At 36.2% G+C, this 19,949-nt stretch overlaps 1 protein-coding gene across 3 annotated transcripts in view; it reads right to left on the reverse strand.

The window, feature by feature from the left end:
- LOC306865956 (disks large homolog 2-like) overlaps positions 1-19,949 on the reverse strand; it is a gene marked incomplete at its 5' end in the record, with an annotated part of 212,325 nt that overhangs the window by 130,028 nt on the left and 62,348 nt on the right. The window contains 3 exons of one of the 3 annotated variants that reach the window (XM_079410832.1): positions 6,137-6,196; positions 8,324-8,485; positions 8,958-9,041. In XM_079410832.1, coding sequence (XP_079266958.1) covers positions 6,137-6,196; positions 8,324-8,485; positions 8,958-9,041 — 306 coding nt within the window. The remainder of the gene's footprint in view (positions 1-6,136; positions 6,197-8,323; positions 8,486-8,957; positions 9,042-19,949) is intronic. The other 2 variants (XM_079410830.1, XM_079410831.1) reach the window with 2 other exon arrangements.

Genomic DNA, 19,949 nt, shown 5'->3' on the forward strand with positions numbered 1-19,949 from the left:
AAAAGTCATTATGGTACGCCCCTGCATGTGATCAACAAATCTAGACAAGCGGCCCTTACTCTGAAAAAGCAAGCTCCAATCTCTCGAGTTTTCATTTTTATTTTAAAAAGGACGACACAGAGTGCAGCCATATAATGAGCTGAGCAAAAACAACATAAACATGTGCTGGGCGTCAGGTCCTGAAGGTCTCTGAAACCCTGTCAGTAAAAACCCACTTCACATTCTCTCTGTCGTTTAGCACTTGCAGTGCAGCATAACCCTGTTAGAGCTACTTACACTCATTAGAGATACAGGGTGAAGGTCACACACACACACACACACACACACACACACAATAACAAGGTCGGACTCAAGCGTGGGTCTGATTATTGAAAACATTGCAGTCGGGCACATCAGTTACCAGGCAACTGCCAGGATCTGACTGCATTCATGGGCTTTAAGAAGACAGATTTAAGAAGGTAGGACACAATAACATGTGTCCTAACTATAAAACATCAAAGCTGGGATTTGCTATAATAACTGAGACAAATGCCAATCAATATAGTCACATATAGTGTAACAGAGACAGTCAAGTTCAAAATATTCCCTTTTCATCAGTGATTTGGCCCAAGCAGATATTTCATCACCATTAAAAACTCTTATTATTCTCAAAACTGTTTTTGGCTTGAAGGACGCATTTCAAACAGTCTGTGAGGACTGATCAGGATGCCTAGATATGTTATATAATCCCCAGCCTCTGCAATATGCAATTAAGGAGACAGTTTAGTATTCATATCACTGTGTTTGCTTTGGTTAAAAATGACCTTCCTCAGCATCTGTGTGAGGAGAGAGAGAGAAAACAGAGAGAAAGAAAGAGAGCTAAGGAACAAGATGCCTTTGCTTTGACACTGCACCTTTTTACTGGTTAAATATGTAGCTTTATTGACAGACATCATAAAATACGATATTGCGATCCTCAATAATGCAAATGGAAAATAATGTAGTCCTGCCTTTAATTTAAAAGAGTCAATCAGCTTACTCAATTACATACTGTGCATTTAAGTACAATTTTTTTAAAGATGGCTGCTGAAATGCTCTAATATTGTCATTGCTGATATATTTTACAAAAAAAAAAAAACAGGCATTTTATACCAGCAACAGGTTCTATAATTAAGGTTATACAATGAAGCAAGTAGACTACGAGAAAGAGAAACAGATGGGTAGCACATGTGACTCTCTCATGGCTGTTTTCTAAAGCTCTAGAAGCGTCCTTCTACTCTCTCATGTAATTTACCAGTTCAACAGATGTTAAGTGTGTTTAGATGATTTATATGTCAGCATCTGTTAATCTGTAAAATGAACCATTTAAAAATTTTCCCACTATTCTCACGATGAATCAGTTTCTTCTTGATATGATTCATAGAATATTCTTTTTGTGGGTAAATCATTGAGTGGTTTTAATCCACAAGTGTCCAAAATCTCTAATGTTCTCTAAAATGAAAAAATCTATGCTAGGCAGCCAGGCATTGCAGGTGGGAGTAGTGCATGTCAAGGATTCGAATTGCTTCAGACCTGGTGCAAAATCTCTTAAATCTCAAACTGTGTTTCAAGGAAAATGATACTTAAAGTTTTCTCAGTGTTAAAATACTTTCTCCTCTTCATGTTTAATATGCAGAAACAGTTATAAGCAACCATTTGTTGATTAGCTTATCAAAGAGTTTGACATGTCAAAATATTTGTCCAAAATGCACTGTAAAAATTCCTGGAAACAGTTTAGAATTGTAATAATATTGGAGTAAAAATAAAATGCTACAGTGAAACCTGTTATAACTGGCTGACTGCAAATTACCTTAGCATATGAGTGAAAAATATATAACAGTGAATTTACAGTGAATTTCTTACAACTGGCATTTTTAAGCATAAATTTAACAAGATATTTTTACAGTACAAAGTAGATTATTTAGAAACAATTTGCGATTCCATTTGATGATAGTGGTGCTGAAATTATACCTTCACCTAATTAGCTGTTGACAGTAAGCAAAAAATATCTCATGAGCAACTTAATAGGCCTCTAAGTGTCTGTTCATGAAAAGAAATCCCTCACTGGCAAAACAAGGACTGTTTACTCTCCACACTGCATAAAAAACCCACACAGCTGGCCTCTGTAACTCTCCAAACACTCTTCTAAATCTTTTGTGTAAAGGTGAATAAGTTTTTTTTTTTTTTTTGGAAACATCACAAGTCCTGACTCCTAAAACCCCTTCAAAACACAGTCTATGAACAGAGTAATGAGTTCATCCCCCTTAAAAATAAAATAAATAAAAAACCCTGAAGCCAATTTCATTAAGCTCATGCTTCAGGGCAGACATAAACGCTTTAGTTGAAGTGATGTGACAAAAAATGAAAAGACCTGAAAACAATTAGTATGCTAATGGAACAAATTCATACTCCTTGACTTCACATTACATGCACTGGGAAAATAATGCCTGTCTGTGGTAGATATGCTGTCCTTGAGACACAACCGTGCCAAAATAGCAAGCCTTATACTGAAAACGACGATTGTTGTAAGAGGTAGGGCATCACTATGTAGTTACTATAGTGAGTGTGTTTTTAATGTGTTGCAATGTCTTTTCTAGACAGCTCTGGGTGGTTTACCAGCCAAAGGTGTGGTCATAATTACTGTTGTTCAGCAAATTTTTGCAGGCGACACAGAGTCATTTCAATAGGAATCCACATGATCTAGAATTTTGTATCAGGGTGAAAGATTTCCACACATTTTTTGCAATAATTTACACTGACCAAACTAAAAAATCATTTTCATTAATTGAAATAATGCTGAAATAAAATATAAACATTAGATGAAAAACTGAAATGTGACCCTGGACCACAAAACCAGTCATAAGGGTCAACTTTTTAAAATTGAGATTTATGCATCATCTGGAAGCTGAATAAATACGCTTTCCATTGATGTATGGTTTGTTGGGATAGAACAATATTTGGCTGAGATACAACTATTTAAAAATCTAGAATCTGAGTGTGCAAAAAAAATCTAAATATTGAGAAAATCGCCTTTACATTTGTCCAAATGAAGTCCTAAGCAATGCATATCACTGATAAAAAATTAATGATATACTTACGGAAGGAAATTTACAAAATATCTTCATAGAACATGATCTTTACTTAATGCCCTAATGATTTTTGGCATAAAAGAAAAATCGATAATTTTGACCCATACAATGTATTTTTGACTCTTGCTACAAATATACCTGTGCTACTTACGACTGGTTTTATGCTCCAGGGTCACAAATGTTGCCTGAAATGAACTAACTCAAATAAATGTTTATGCTGAAGTACTAAAATTACTAAAACTAAAATAAAAAATAAAGCTAAATAAAAATATAAAATGAATATGAACATGTAAAAATAAAATCTAGTTAAAAATATTAATAAATACTATATATAATAGTATATAAATAATACTAAAACAACACTGCTTCTAATTAACCTTTATTAAAATACTTTAACATATTTCTTCCTGTTGGCAGCTGTGCTAAATTATTTTGATACGGATTTAACGGTAACAAATTTGTGATTAATTAATGTATTTAGGTCTCTCCACAACTCTCCTTTCCTTTTTTTTTTAGTTCTTCCCCTCGCCTTCCACCTCCGCCCCCTCCTCTTTTCTTTCTTTTCGAGGTAATTGCCTGATTTCTAATTCCACCCAAGGCTCATCTCCCAGACAATCAAGCCTAGTCCTTTACTCCGACCTGGGCACATACAGAGCCCAGACTCTGAAGTAATCATTTCACCAGGGAGGAGAGATAACCAAACAATCACCATTAACCCTGAGCCTTTGCTGTCTCTCACTATTTTTCCGAGATGCACTCTCTCAGGAAGAAAAGAGCTCTCCAATCACACTGATTCTTCTAATAAATATCATGCTTCACCCCTGCCGAGCTCCGCTCATTAAAACCACAGATGTTTGCTCGACTGGTGGATGGCTAATATCTCAGCTAGAAGGTGCGCATCCTTTCTGGTTGTTATGCTATTCAATAATGCGACTCGAGGATCGATATCACGCCATCTGTCTGTCAGGCTTCTGACAAGACCTTCTTATGCAGCCGTTCAATTAATGCCGGTGTTAAAGCAGCTTTTCAGTAGGAGGACCTGGGCTGAAAACAGGCTACGGGTGTAAAAGCTGATTCACAATGTTTAGCCCTGCAGTGAATCACTGAGAATAATGCTGCTACATTTCGAGCTCACCTCTCGGCATAATAGTCTCACACTCGCTCTCTCCGAGACACGAGGGGACGACAAGGCTAGAATATGCATGCAGAGAAAGTCGATATTGATTTAATCAACAAGTTCGGCTGCTGAACAGAGTGCATCAAGACTGAAAGGTTCTAATAGTCTCATGTAGACAGACCTTTGACCATCTACAAAAGTTTTGTACTCAACTTATTCTGGCCAAAAACTGCTCACTTAGACAGGAATGAATCATCTGATCAACATATCTCATATCTACTTGTTACTAATAAATCCAGCCAATAAATCCAACTTATTTTTTTAAAGCTCTAGTAATTTTTTTGTGTAAAATGTGTGTGTGTGTGTGTGTGTGTGTGTATGTATATGATTTTACCATTCTAGTAATCAAGCAAATGAATGCATATGCACAAGTTTCATCTGTCACTATATACCAAAATTCTGACCTGCAAATTTTTTTTAAATTTTTTTCAAAAAAATAATTTTAAATTATAATATTCAACATTATTTAATAATATTATTGTAAATATAACATTAATAAATATTTAAATTACTAGAAATGTTAAATATATTTAAAAGAATGTGTTAAATTAAAATAGTTTTATTTTTTTTCAAATAACATTTCATATTAATAGTATCATGAGATATTATATAATAATATTTCATGTTATTCTAATGATATCAAATAATAAAAATAAAATAAACTACATTATATTTAAATATACAATATTTACATTTTAAAATTAAAAAATATTTAAAAGCATTTAATAATAATATAATATTAAAGAAATAATTTAATATCAAAGTAAACATTTGAAATAATATTCAAAGATTTCAAATTATAAAAAAAAAAAAAATATATATATATATATATATATATATATATATATATATATATATATATATATATATATATATATATATATATATATATATATATATATATATATATATATATATATATATATATATATATATATATATATATATATATATATATATATATATATAGACTATTGTGACCACAACATATACCTCCTACAGAAACACAGTTTGCATACATTAGTTCCTCATCAGAAGTTGATGCTTGCATTTTTGTTTATCTCAGGATTAACTTGTACCGCATTCAGTCCTGAGGTGTGACAGATCTACACGTTAAAGCTAATTTTCAGCGGAGTGTCCCTGGCGTGAGTGCAGAGACTTGAAGAGGACAGGCTGTCATGGTGACGGTCTACTGAGGCCGTAGCATTAGAACACCTGACAGACTGAAGAGGCCGTGAGGATGGTTGAAGTGTGTGTAAGGTTGTGCATGTGTTTACTTTTCTGTGTGTGCATTTAAGAGTTTCTGGAAGGCCTGATCAGGCAGAGTGATACCAGAAGTGTGACACAAACTGTACCTGCCATATGGATTGTGTACGATCACTGACTGCTAAAGCAAGAACTGAGAGATCTTTCAGAGATGCTCATTCACACACATCCACACAGTAACAGAAACCAACATAGATTTCTCTCAATGGTCAATGTACCTCAAAGGCAATAAAAGTAATCAAATATCAGCAGCAATCACACTAAACGACATATTAACCCCAAAACAAACATCACAGGTAAAAAAAAAGACGAACATCACATAAAATGATTTCACTTGCGTCAACCATATTTGGAGAAAATAATTGTGATTTCACTGCACAAATGGGTTTCTTCAAAGGGAGGTTCTGGTTGAAGACCCAGTGGTCTGTTATTCAGACCCTCTGAAGAATTTCACGGATGTCACACAGTGTCAGAACATTGGCACACACGTAATGTTCCTGAGTACGGATGAACCACAACAACAAAAACCACCACAACAACAACAGGGAAAAAATAGACACATTCAAAATAAATATCACAAACTTGCCAGGTAGTTTGCTGCGGTCACCCCCGGGTATGTTAGATCAAACCGGGTAACCAGCGCAGGCTGCAGGCGAGAAAATACAAAAGAGCATCACCAGCACATCGGCTGCACTTAGGGAGGGAAGAAAGAGGCTGAGAAGACAGGATGAGAGAAGATGAAAACGCAGACATAGTGCATGAACCATGAGAGGAAGAAAGGAGGGGAAGGAAAACAAAAGATGGCAGGATGAGGCTTTGATTTCAAGGTTATTTTGGCTCTGACCCCCTAAGATGACCTTCCGACCCTAGCTGCACATGAACGGTAAAAGTAATCTGAGGCTGTTCACACAGAGCGCGGTCTTGCTTTTATAAACAGCTAGACGGAGAGGAATGGAGAACAGAACACAGGGATCTTAAGATGAAAAGCTCAACGCATTTAACCCAAAACTTTACAAAATTCTACACTCATGGCATAAGATGCTAAAAAAAAAAACAGTGAGATGCCACATAGCGACTAAAGATGTCTGTCTGATACATGTGTATATAAACCAACCACTTGAGTAACAGTGTTTTCACCTGTATCCCTCACAGGATGTGAGAGGAGTAGGTCAGTGATTTTTTTTAGTCCTACTGACAAGTAACATCCTGCGCCTGAGTGTCGTTGAGAGTTTGCTCTGAGAAATCACGTCTGTAGGATAGAGGTTGTTATGTGACTAGGGGAGAAGCGGCTGTTGGCAAAATAGAAAGATTGAGGTCTTAAAACACTGTCTGCACAAGAGATGACAGTGCAGAATTCTGATGAGCCTAATGCTTCAGACAGGTCTATACACTCTGGAATAAAATCATACAGTCCTTCAGATCAAATAAAAGCACAGAGCTTTTGAATCTTCTGCAGACAATCAGATGAGGCACAGGCTGTTAATGTCTCTCTGGCAGAGAGCGTGACTCCAGCAGGGCCATATCTGATCACAGAAAAACAGCAACAAAAGCTTTCAATTTTGAAATAAATAAATATGCTTTGTATCTGGCATTTTTCATGAATGCAGAACACTTAAGAAAATACAAAAAGAGGCATATTTATTTATTTAGTTCAAACTATTTGATCATATTTGAAAATTGTCAAGTTTTTTAAAAAAAATTGATATTCATTTCTCACCACAGTATTTTATTTAAATTAATTTAGTTATATAATTTTAATTTAATTTAACAAAATTGTATTAATAAATAAATACATTTATTAATTGTATTTGACCAAAAATATATACTATTTATTTAAATCGATTAAACTGATCAAAAGTGGCAGCAAAGACTTCTATATTGTTATATAAAAAAATTAATCAATTTCAAATGAATGATTCATCAAAGAATCCTGAAAAAAAAAAAATGCATCAAGGCTTTCGCAAAATTAAGATGCACAACTGTTCTCAACAATGATAATAAAAAAGAAATGTTTCTTGAAAATCATAATATTAGAATGATTTCTGAAGGATGTGATACTGAAGACTGGCGTAACGGCTGCTGAAAATTCAGCTTTGCCCTACACAGAAATAAACTGCATTTTAAAATATTCTAAAACAGAAAATGGTTATTTTGAATTGCAATAATATTTCACACTATTACTGTTTTTACTGTATCTTATAAATCTTATTCTGTGTCTTGTAAATCTTACTGATCCCAAATTCTCTTTTTAATTCAATAAATAAACATTAAAATAAAATAAATAAAAATAAATCTGCAATTGTACTAGGATTTAAAAGGTGGAATGTCTGAAACAGAGATTCATTACCTAACTATTTGTTAAAGAATTATTTCTGATGATTACTGTGTCTGACAAACACAGCACAAAATAACCTACCTATTGCCACAGCCAAGGAGGTATAATTCAGCCACAACAATCCTGCTTTTAAACACTAGCACCATCTAGTGTTGAGAAGTCATATCACAACAGCACAGCTTATCACAGCACTAGAGCTGTAATGAAGACCAACTGCCTTACAGGTCAAACTCTTTCCAATAAATACTAATCTTTCGATTTTTTTTTAAATGAATATATAAATGAGTAATGAAAACATGACATGGAAAACCGGACACTCGAAGAGGCAACCAGACCAACACACAGACAGACAAATGTAAAAAGAGTGGAGGTGAAAGACAGCAATGTGAAGAGGGCCATCGTGTTATTTATTGGATGATCCGAGAAAGGGTGACTTACCTTAAGTGGTGAAATATGAGAGTGGGAAACATAGCCATGCACATTCTCAATTTCTGAGAGGTTCTTCTCTGATACGTGCACCAGCTCCGGCGCTCGAACTTCATTGGTGAGCCGCGGGAAGCTGTGTTCTGGAGGAGGGGAATCATCATCCTGATACCGATACTATATATGTGAAAAGAGAGAAGAAGAGATGGGGATAGAAAGGAAAGCAGAGAAAAGTAAATGAGAAAGGGCAGAATCCACTGCAGAGCAAAATGCTACAACGTAAATGACTTTCAGCCAATGAGTTCTGTGCCCTGTGAGATGAACAAGCCGATTCGTTATTTGGAGAATTGAGAATGACTGAAATCATGATGCATGGTGAAGTTTCATATTTTCTGTGAGCAACTGCATGCACACACAATTAAAGCAAAGCACTGCTGCTGACATGCTCCAGTCAAAAGAGAGAGAAGTTCTAAATAGTTTGCTCTGCATGCGATCAAAGCAGGATGGTCATCTGTTTCATATAAGCATTTGATATTTCTGAAAACAACAGTGAAAATGTGTAAAATGAAGATGCAACACAGTGCAGCGCATCCGTTCTGGACAAACAGAAAGAATTTGTTATGGCACGGCCCCTGTTTTTCCGTCTCACCCAGGGGGAGCTCATCAGGGCTGGGTTCATACATGCTGGAGAGTGGCTTTGGTGCTGGGGGCCCTGTACTGCCGGAGGCCTGTTCTGTAAACACAACACACAGGAGCCCAACTGTGAACAACCAATCACAGTCAGTTAAGCTGAATCATTTAAATAATTGTACATACACTACAGTTCAAAAGTTGGGCTGCTCACCAAAGCTGCATTTATTTACTTGATGAAAAAAAATACAGTAAAATCAGTAACATTATGAAATATTATTACAATTTAACATTGGCATTGTTTATTTTAACATTTTAAAACATTTTTTGAATATGATGGCAAAGCTGAATTTTCAGCAGTCTTCACATGATCCTTCAAAATTCATTGTAATATCTTCATGCTCAAGAGACTTTGTGCTCAATAAAAGTTTTTATCATCGATTTCGAAAACCCTTAAATGTTTTGTGGAAAATGTGATCATTTTTTTATTTGATGAACAGAAAGTTGAAAGGAAAATTTAAATATAAATATTTTGTTACATTATAAATGCATTTACTTTCACTTTTATCAATTTAATGCAACCTTGCCAAAAAAAAAGCTTTTGAAAAGTAGTGTAGGCTATTCACCAGCCTCGCACAAATTAACCGACACAAACACAAGGGAAGAAGCCTCGACTAACAAAAGTACAACCTGCCACACACACACACACACACACAAAAACACACAGAGATTGAACAAACTACAATTTACAATCCATTTATTGTTCGAAAGCCAATAATCTTGCCTTAATTTGGATTCATCAGGCTCTGTAAGCCTGCTTTTAGATGGCAAATGAGAAACTTTTCAGACTCAAATGTATTATTTTTGATTTGTAAAAATGGATAAAATCATGATAAAATCTTCAAGATCTTGGAATAAATCCTTAAAAAAGGCTTTAAAAAAATAAATAAAAAGTAACAAAATCTCCTCCAGGGGGCAAAAAAAGACAACTGCTATCTCACAAAGTGCAAGTCCAAGGAGAAAAAAAACAAACAACAAAAAAATATTAATAATTAAATAAGTAGATGGTGCCAGTTGTCAGATAAGCAGCATTGCCAGTTGTCAATTTCCATCAAAGGCATGTAACTGATAAAATGTCTGATAAAATCTTGAATGCAACACAACTCGCTTTGAATAATAGCATCTACCAAATACACAAATGTAATGAATATTACGAATATGGAGGCAGTTGGGAGCCATAATTACCATTTCTGCAATCAAAAAAAGCTCAAATATCTCCATGTCAGTGGACACACCATCACACTATGGATTTAAAATCCTCTATATTGAGTGTTACAAAAAAAATGTGTGAACATAATCATATTTGAGGAGCTTATGATGCATGAGACCACCTGCAGAGAACGTAAGGGCTTTAATTCTCTCTGATGATATGACTCCATGCACAGCACAGAACAATGGTGGATGTGCTTTCTTACTTTACTTTACTTTAGTCATTTAGCAGACGCTTTTGTCCAAAGCGACTTACAAATAAGAAAAAGTAACTAAAACTAAAAGTTACAACTCTATAAATACTATATACCCGCATATTTAAGAAAATAAAGAATTTAAATAAAATTGACATGCATATAACAACATTTCAATAATAAACATATAAATGAAAAAAAAAACTACTATAAAAAGCGATACTTCTATCCCTTGCCGATGTCCCTGCCCAGTGGAGTCGCACGGTAGAGTTGATGGTCTTTACACTCTTTGGTCTTCACACTAAGAGGGCTTCACACGACGGTATATTAACCTTTTTTTATACCAATCCAACAAAATCACCATTTAAATTCAGCTGGACCCACTTTCCTGTTTATCAACTAAAAATGGCCAAGCAAGTGCACACACTGACAAGATACGCGATACAGTACCAGACCAAACACGATTTCAGCACCTCTCAACACAGCTTTCTAATACACTTCCCTGAGTTACAGTATTTCTCATTATCCTAATCCTCAGAGAAACAGCTGGAATGTTCCAACATAAGATTTTTAGAATCTTTTATCTAAAACTGAAGAGAGAACATCAATACTCTGTTCCAAAGCCTAGTAAGACACCTCATCATAACTGATAATAGCCACAGACAATTGTTTTTGATATACGCTATCCTTCAAAAGTTTGGGGTGGTAAGGTTTTTAATATTTTTGAAAGAAGCCTTTAATGCTCAACAATGCAAATACAAATATTGGTCCAATGCATTCTGGGACTGTCCTCTTCGATATATTGTTTGCTGCCTTTTCAATCAGACCAAAATGACATAACTTACGACACTTCCTTTAGAACGGCCTTTATATTTCTAAAAAGTCTTCAAATGCTGCACAAAGTGGATGTTTGAAGAAGGTTCTCTGAGAGATAGATCAAAGGTGTGGGGCATTCTTGGGTCATAAGTTATCCAACGCTATGAATCTGGGTTTCTGAGCTGCAGACTGCCATGCGGACTGTCAGCTGGCAGTTTAATAGCTGACATATGCGAGATGGTTCATCTGAGGGAAGAAGTCACAAGAGATCAGAATAACAGAATGAAAGTTGTGCTAAGAATACACACACATCACAACATTAACCACTATGAACATCAGGTATCCGATGCATGAACTAAGACACAAAAACTTCATTTTGATGTCCATGAAAGAGTATCAAACGGTTAGCTTAGCAACATGCTAATGACATGCTATATAACACTGTTACTGATGAAAAGCATTTCCAATCACTTAATGATGTACCTCAATGTAGCTGCCTATGTACTTACAAGGAGCTTACGATGTTTTGGATCAGAGTTGCCCCTGAGTTTCAGGATACTCACTATTTTCACTGCCATTGTACTACATGCTGCACACAAGCAGCGTGCTGAACTGCTGTATTATTGTATGTGAAGGCAGAGATAAATGAAGTTAATGTAAAGTAATAACAGGTGGGTGAGAAAAGGTTGTCCCCAGGGTTCCCACACAGTAGCAGGTCGTGCAACCGTCTAACCTTTCTTAAAAAGCTGCTATTGTCTCCCTCTCTCAAATGCCGTAAGCATCTCTTGTTGCCCCTGACTTGTTCTTTCTACACTGTTATTACCTGCAATTATCCAGCCAAGGCTAATAGCAGCTCTCATACTCCATAGCAGCGAATGGTAGGGAAACAGCTTCAGTAATAAAATGCACACTCACAGATTCAATCTAGAAACACCAGCCACGCTATATTTAGGCTGTCTGCGACCTCTCAGAAACAGAATTTCAACCTTTGGATTTGTGGAAAAGACAAGGATATATTGTGTTGCGCTCGTCAACAGCTAGTTATGCTAGTATAACATGGTCTTTTCAGCTGGATCTTTAATGTCTAGCATTCTGAGCTTTATTAACTGACTGTGACTTGGACAGGATTTTCACTAGGAAGGTCTCTTCCCTGACTCCAGACCGCTGAGAACATTCAAGATGCCGTTGGAAGATTACAGACTTTGCCAGCAAACTGCTTGGAATTGTTTTTAAAAGAAAAACAAGAAAATATTTGCCAGGCAATCTGCTTACTGCTACATACGTAATGAGGGGAACAGAACAAGGAAGAACTGATAAACAAAACTGAAAATAAAGATGCAAATCCTCTCTCCTCTGTGGGTCCACAGGGTTAACAGGCAGCAGTGATAGTGATGGGATTGAACAGGTTTCATTAAAGCCAAGAAAGAGCAGAGGGTAACGTCACTACAAATAACTACAACATACAGTATGCTTCTGTGTCCTTCCTGTCATTAAGAATTTCCTGTTTTTCTGCCTGTAAAGACCAACAAGATAATTAGCAACTGTGCACACAGCATTGGATGTTCATAAACTAAATCACGATTATTCAATTAAATCTGAGTACTTGTAAATAAATAAATCAATAAATAAATCCCTGACTACAATGTACCCACGTCGAGTAACTGGCCAAAAATTGTGTTAGACATTTTTTTCAAAGCATTCATAAGTTAGACATTAACTTCCAGATTTACTAACAGCTTGCACCAGCGCAAACTGTCTTGGCATTGAAATAATGTCAGGATTTACTAAAGTCGTCCAGTGAAGTATTAGCACTGAAAAGGCGTGGACATGTTATTTTTGCACCTGACCTTATTGAATATGCATTTGTACGAGTTTCCCTTTCAGACGCAAAATTTATGGGAGAAGAGTAAGAATCACGCAATGCAATCTACTAACAATTGCGCTTGTCAAATTACTGGTATTTGCATCATTTAACGGCCAAAAAAAGCATGTCTTCAACTATTTTGCTTCAAATATTTGACTGCTGTGCATAATTCCCTTCAGTTAAAAAAATAAAAAACAGTGACATTTTAACTGAATGTATCCCATGGATTCTGAAACATCATAGAATCATAGAAATATTAGCCTTAGTAATGACAGCACAGAATGCCACATTATGTGTGTGTGACTCTGACAGAACCACTGCAGCGGCATAATCTTTAGCACTATACTCTACTAACATATAACAGTCAGGTCACTGGTCACAGCTAAGTAAATGGACCACTGCTATCTTGCGGAGACTACTGACTCTAACCTAATTACATGCGTAGATCTGCAAATCAAAAGTATGAACATGCACCGTAGAACTCACACTAATCAAAGCCCCTTAATACTTTAAATCACCTGAAACCTACAAAAGCAAAAACTTCATATTAGTTTCTAAATATAATAGTCTTTTATTTACTGCAGTTAACATTTAGCATTTTCATTTGCCCATTTATCAGGATGTGCAGTATATTTGATTAATGTGGTGGTAAGCTGTCTCACACCAAACACAAGTGTCAAATATAATACTAAAACACCTGATATAGCACAATATATCACTTTTAATCGGACATATGCAGCACGATGTTGTAATAGACTGCTGCTAGCGCGGTCTACAGCACATGAGCTTGGAAACTTCAAAATGTGCTAATATATTTGTATGAGGACAGATGTGTTGGTGTATGGAGGTGCATTAATGTATTTGTGAACAGGCTGTGGGTTTTTCCAACACACTATGTGGATCTAGCTTGTTCACGTGCCCCAGTGCTGAAGGCTCCTTCCTCACTTCCCTCTCTCTCTGTCTCTTTGAGATGAGAGAAGATGGGAATATGAGGTGGCATGGCTGAAGGCTCTGTGCTGGATTGTGTGGAATCTCCTCGCGATTGTGTGCACTGACCCCTTTTCTGCGGCCTGATAAACCCAGAGCTCGTCATTGTCAGCTCACGGGGTTCATTCAGCCTGCAGAAGAAGGATGGGTTAACAACAGCTGGCAAGATTCTCCCACTTCTACCTCCTCAGCTACTGAGAAAATGCAAAACTAGATTTTAAGCCAAAGTAAAATCCTGTATCTTAACTGACACATATCAATCACTTTATGAAACTAAAAAAAAACTAAAAAAACTAATATATATATATATATATAAGTGAATGGTAGAACTAGTCAAGCTGAGATTTTGAGATGAGAACAAGATTTGCTGTGAATATCAACTCATTTTAGTCTGTTCGTCAGAAAAAAAACAAACAAACAAAAAAAAAGTGGTACATCTTCAGAAGTCTTGGAAAACAGCGCGTATATCATATGTACCACATTTTAGTACTTTTATGGAGTTTTGCAACCTCTGGTCCCCAATCAGTTTCACTGTATAGAAGCGAACAGTGTGATCCTTCTTTATACTTGAAGAATTACATCGTGTTCCAAAGAAGCAAAGAGTCAGGTTTGGAACACCACGATGAGTTACTGCACACACATATCTGTAATCAACAAACATTACTTAAAATTTCAAATCACTCAGTGGAAGTCTGAATATCAGATTCATAAACAACCACACATTAAGCTATGACACTGCTCCTTTGAATCACATTTGGGGGATTTGGTTGTGAGCCGATCCAAATGTGTCCAGAAATGGAAACAGCTGGTTGATTGTGGGAAATAAGTTTGTAATAAGGAGACTACAGAAACATACATTTCATGACGGCATCTCAGAACTCAGAATGACTCAGAAAGCTAAGGGGGATCTCAGATTTAAGTTGAACCCTTACACTAACACCTCTGGTCATATATTAAATAATCATGCTCTTACATTTACTGTAAAGATTTAAACTGCATAAATCTGGGTTAATTAAAGCAGCAAAAGACATGCCACAGCTTACACTGCAAAAACTAATCCCTACCCTCCCCCCTTTCCATTTCTCTCTCTCTCTCCTTCTTACGCTGTCATTCAGGCAAAACATAGATCAGTGAATTTAAAACTTACTGTACATTCTGATTTATGTATCCACTGTGCCACAATGACAAAATCAAATCATAAAACTGTCGAAACCCCGTTTACTTCTTTTTCATAAAAAATAAATAATGCAGGCAATATTATTGCTGAAATAATGAATATTGCAGTATGTAGATAAAATTTGTGGCATCATGAATAATAAACAATTAAAAAAACAACAACTATAATAATATAAAATAAAATAGACTTAATGGCTATATAACTGTAATAATAATAATAATAACTAAATAATTAAATTACTATTAAAATTATTATTATAAATACATATTATAATTGTTAAAGACTGTAAAGCATGAAAAGTTTTGGAAGGGGCAGTGCATTTGAACTTCTTACAGCTATAAACACTATAACCAGCTATAAACCCATGTAACCTGTTTATTTGAGCTGTTTTTAACTATTAAGTATTATTTCTAATATGATTTGAGTTATAATATAGATTTGCATTTATATGCATTGTATACACATCCATAATTAAGCTTCCCGGTCCATTCTAAGTGATTTACTCCTTTAAAACACTTCACATCAAATTAAATACACTAATATGCACATTTCCACGAGTTATAAATAAACCTGAGAACTGAGTGACATTATATAGCCAAGGACAAGTGACAGAATTCCCTCTGCATCTGCAATTCATTTTACTCCCATAGCTGAATCATCTTATTAGAATGCTGTGCTGCAGACTGCCTCTGCCGTCTGGACTAATTGGTTCTGAATGAAGAACCATACATGATAGGAAACAAACAAACAAGTGCAGCATGTCAACTGAATACAACATTAGCCACGAGATTAGTATCTTGATCCAAGTGATATTACAGGGGTAAAAAAAAAAACAACACACAAAAAAAAAATGCCAAGCTTAAGTCCTTGTCTTCAAAGTAAGGGTTGTAAATGCCATGAATCACTTAAAACTCATTAAATCACTTCAAACAAATCCATGCAGTGCAACACATTTCTATAGATCGTAAATCAACTACAGCCCAATAATCCACATAAGAAGTAAATGTTGAGTGTCACACCACTGACAAAACAATACCATTCCTAGATCTTTCAAACGTGCTAATGCATAATCTTAAAAACTCAAATGGCTTCTTTCCTGCAAAACAGCACTGATGATGGATGCCTACCTTACATCCGAACATCAGCGACAAGGTGTTGTCATGGCACGCAACCTTACAGTGGCAGAGCATTGGATTAAAACAGTCGGGGTTCCTCACTATAGGAGACATTCCTCTCGCAGCAGGAGTGCTGCTCTCGTGCTACAAGCACTGACGTAGACCGAGAGAAAGCATGAGACTCTTCACTCCTGGATAAGCAAGAGTCCGCCTAATGCATGAACACACACACATTTTCCCTAAACACACACACACACCCGGGATGCAGCCACCGTTTAATCTCAATTCTCTTTTTCCCTTGCTCCCTTTCTCTACTATGGTCTGAGTCACACACTTTTTCACAACCCTGTCTGCCTGAAGTCCAATGCTTCATTTTCAGTAGACAAAACTTATTTTTATTTTCTTTTGATTTTACAGTGAAATACCACTATGACTTTTTTGTGTTTCCGTGAGATAAACTAGGAAATGACAATGTTGTGGTAAATTAAGAACATGGCATAATAAGAATTTATTAGGAAGGCCAAGTGTGATTTGTTAGACTGTGATTCAGCGAGAATCATGAAAGCAGGGTCACTGGCTTTTGCTTTCTTTGAATACCAGAGAGCTGTAATTAGCGGCGTTGTAATGTGTATTAGAGGTCTGCACGGGCTTTAAACTGAAGCCCGAACCCGGCCCGTACCCGCGATCATTTAACCCGACCCGACCCGACAAATACATTTACATGTTAAGCCCGAACCCGACCCGAACCCGAGGTCCACTCTATTTCTCACAGCAAATAAATACCATTTTTGCAATATGTTGTATTTAATGATTGCTTGAAACGGTAAACAAATACATGTAGGCGCAGCGGCCCTATCAGCACAGCAGTAAGATAAAAACTTACCAATTACGTAACTTTGCTGTGGTCGAACAGGTGTAACAGTCACAAATTTCTCTGGAACTCAAACTTTAAACTTTAAAAAGTGCACACTGTGTTGCTAAACTATTTATACAAATATATCCTTCCACAGGTAGAGCCTGAGTGTCTGTGGTCTGTGTAGCAGATGCACATCGCACATCTGCGCACGCAACTTTCTCTCTCGCGCGTGCCGGTCACCACAACACAGCAAGCAGGCAAAGCACACGGCACGCAAACTATATATAGCCTATTTAGTTTTTCTTAGTTACAAACCCGACCCGAACCCGACGCTGTTCAATAAACATTAACCCGAACCCGACCCGAAACCCGCACATTTTTCGGGACCCGTCGGGCTCGGGTCGGGTAGCAGACTTCTAATGTGTATACGAAAAGCTTCCTTAGTTTACATAAATATCAGCAGAATTGTGATGAATGTGATGCTTGCATTTTCACACCTCTCTATCATAAACAAATCAAGAAAAGCAAGTCTATCTGTTAACTTCATATACTGTAGCAAAAGTTCAGGTTGAACATACACTACTATTTAAAAGTTGGGGTCAGTGAAAGAAATGAATGCTTTTATTTTGCAAGGATGAATAAAATTTAACAAAAGAGACAGTGAAGACATTTATAATATTACAAAAGATTTCCATTTTTCCACACAAATATTAAGCGGCACAATTATTGACCATGAAAAACGTTTCTTTAGCACCAAATCAACATATTAAAATGATCATGGATTCTAATGGATCATGTAACACTGAAGACTGGAGTAATGTGTGCGTGTGTTCTCCAGAAGGAAAACAGAGGTGTTCTGGGTTGGTAGAAATCACACTGCAGGTGAAGAATTATAACTTAGACTCTCAGTAGGTGAACATATGCAGTAATTGATCCACAAAAATGATCAGTGTGTGGCAGGGCAAGTATGAGGAGGCAAGAGAAGCAATTCCACCCCTCAAAAAAAACAAAAAAACTTTAGAATGAGAAACTATTGTAAACAAGTAATATCAAATATGAAATGTAAACCACTAATTTTTCTAAAGTAACACTGCCCAAGTGGCACAAAAGTTGTATATACAGTTTCAGAAAGCATCTCTTTTGATGTCCTAAAATGTGGACAAATGTAAAATTGCTATTCTTAAATACAGGTTACACGAGACTGGCTGTGATTGGCTGATTACCAGTATGATAATGTTCTAATATCATGTTCACAATCACTTGGCAAATCAGCCTAAATTAGTAAAACTGGTCAAATTGGCTATAGACTAAGAAAGAAAGAAAGAAAGAAAGAAAGAAAGAAAGAAAGAAAGAAAGAAAGAAAGGTTGACTATTAATAACAAATAAAATAACAAATGAATAAATACACAATATGCCTTTTTGCTTCTTTAAAAATATTCACTTTACAAAGTTTCAAACCCTACAGTACTACGATTTCAGTTTATAAACTTACAAAAGTATTACTGCATTGGTTGTAAATTGGGCAAACATTAAATGGAATGTTGAATTTGTGGTGATGAGTGCATGTTTGTGAGCTAATGTGTGATGAGCAACAGAAGGGGGTCTGGCCATCTCTATAGATGTGGAAAGCTGCAGGAAGCTATTATGAGATCTTAGCATTTGTTTTTGTGCTAGATCACCTGTGTGCCAAATAAACCTGAAGAAACACTTCTAAAAATACCAGTGCGTGAAACCCACCTCAGATGTGTGATCACATGCGGTTCTGTGCTTTATTCTGTTCAAACAGAGAGTGAATCTAATTAACATGAATTCAAAGTCAAACACACATAAGGTACACAGTGAGTGGATCTGCACTAAAGCCCTGGGCCTTTGGGAGGTACAGAGTACACACTGGCCTGTGCGTGTACGTGTGCAGTGTGTGTTGTGTGGTCATGCGTTAACTGCTTTATGTGATGGGTAATGATGCCTTAGGAAGGATTCCTGAACATGCACACACACACACACACACACACACACACACACACACTCACTCATGTTTGTTTTTGTGAAAAGTGGAAACATCCCATAGGCATAATGGTTTTTATACTGTACAAACTGTATGTGCTATTGCCCTACACCAACCCTACACCTAAACTTAGCCCTCACAGGAGACTGTGTATTTCTACTTTCCCCTCAAAAAACTCACTCTGTATGATTTATAAGCGTTTTGAAAAGTGAGGACATGGGGCAATGTCCTCATAAGTCACCTTCACCTTGTAATACCTGTGTCATACATGTGCCATTATAAAAATTGATGTCCTCATTTGTCAGAAAAATGCACACATACACACACACGCACGCACGCACAGTTTCCAATGCATACATTTTTTCTTTTGTTTAATTTATACTAAATGCTACACATCAGGTTCCAAAAAATGTACAAAACAAAAGTAATCTACTTTGATGCAGTCCATACGACTTAAAAAAATAAAATGAAAGAAAATAACGGTATACATGTTTGGAATTAGAGTGGGTAAATAATATCAAAATCTAATTTGTGTGTGAATTATCCCTTTAAATCACAATATTAAAAATAACAGAGCTGTCACTGCACAGAGCCCATGTAAAATGTAATATAAGGTCATTCTATTTTAGGAATCTACTCAACTGTGCATGACATTCCAAGACTGAATCAGCCGTGATGTGAACTGACGGCACGGTAAATGGCCAGAAAGTGAATCGTCGTTTGCATGG

This window comes from Barbus barbus, assembly GCF_936440315.1.
Source record: "Barbus barbus genome assembly, chromosome: 47".
Classification (NCBI taxonomy): domain Eukaryota; kingdom Metazoa; phylum Chordata; class Actinopteri; order Cypriniformes; family Cyprinidae; genus Barbus; species Barbus barbus.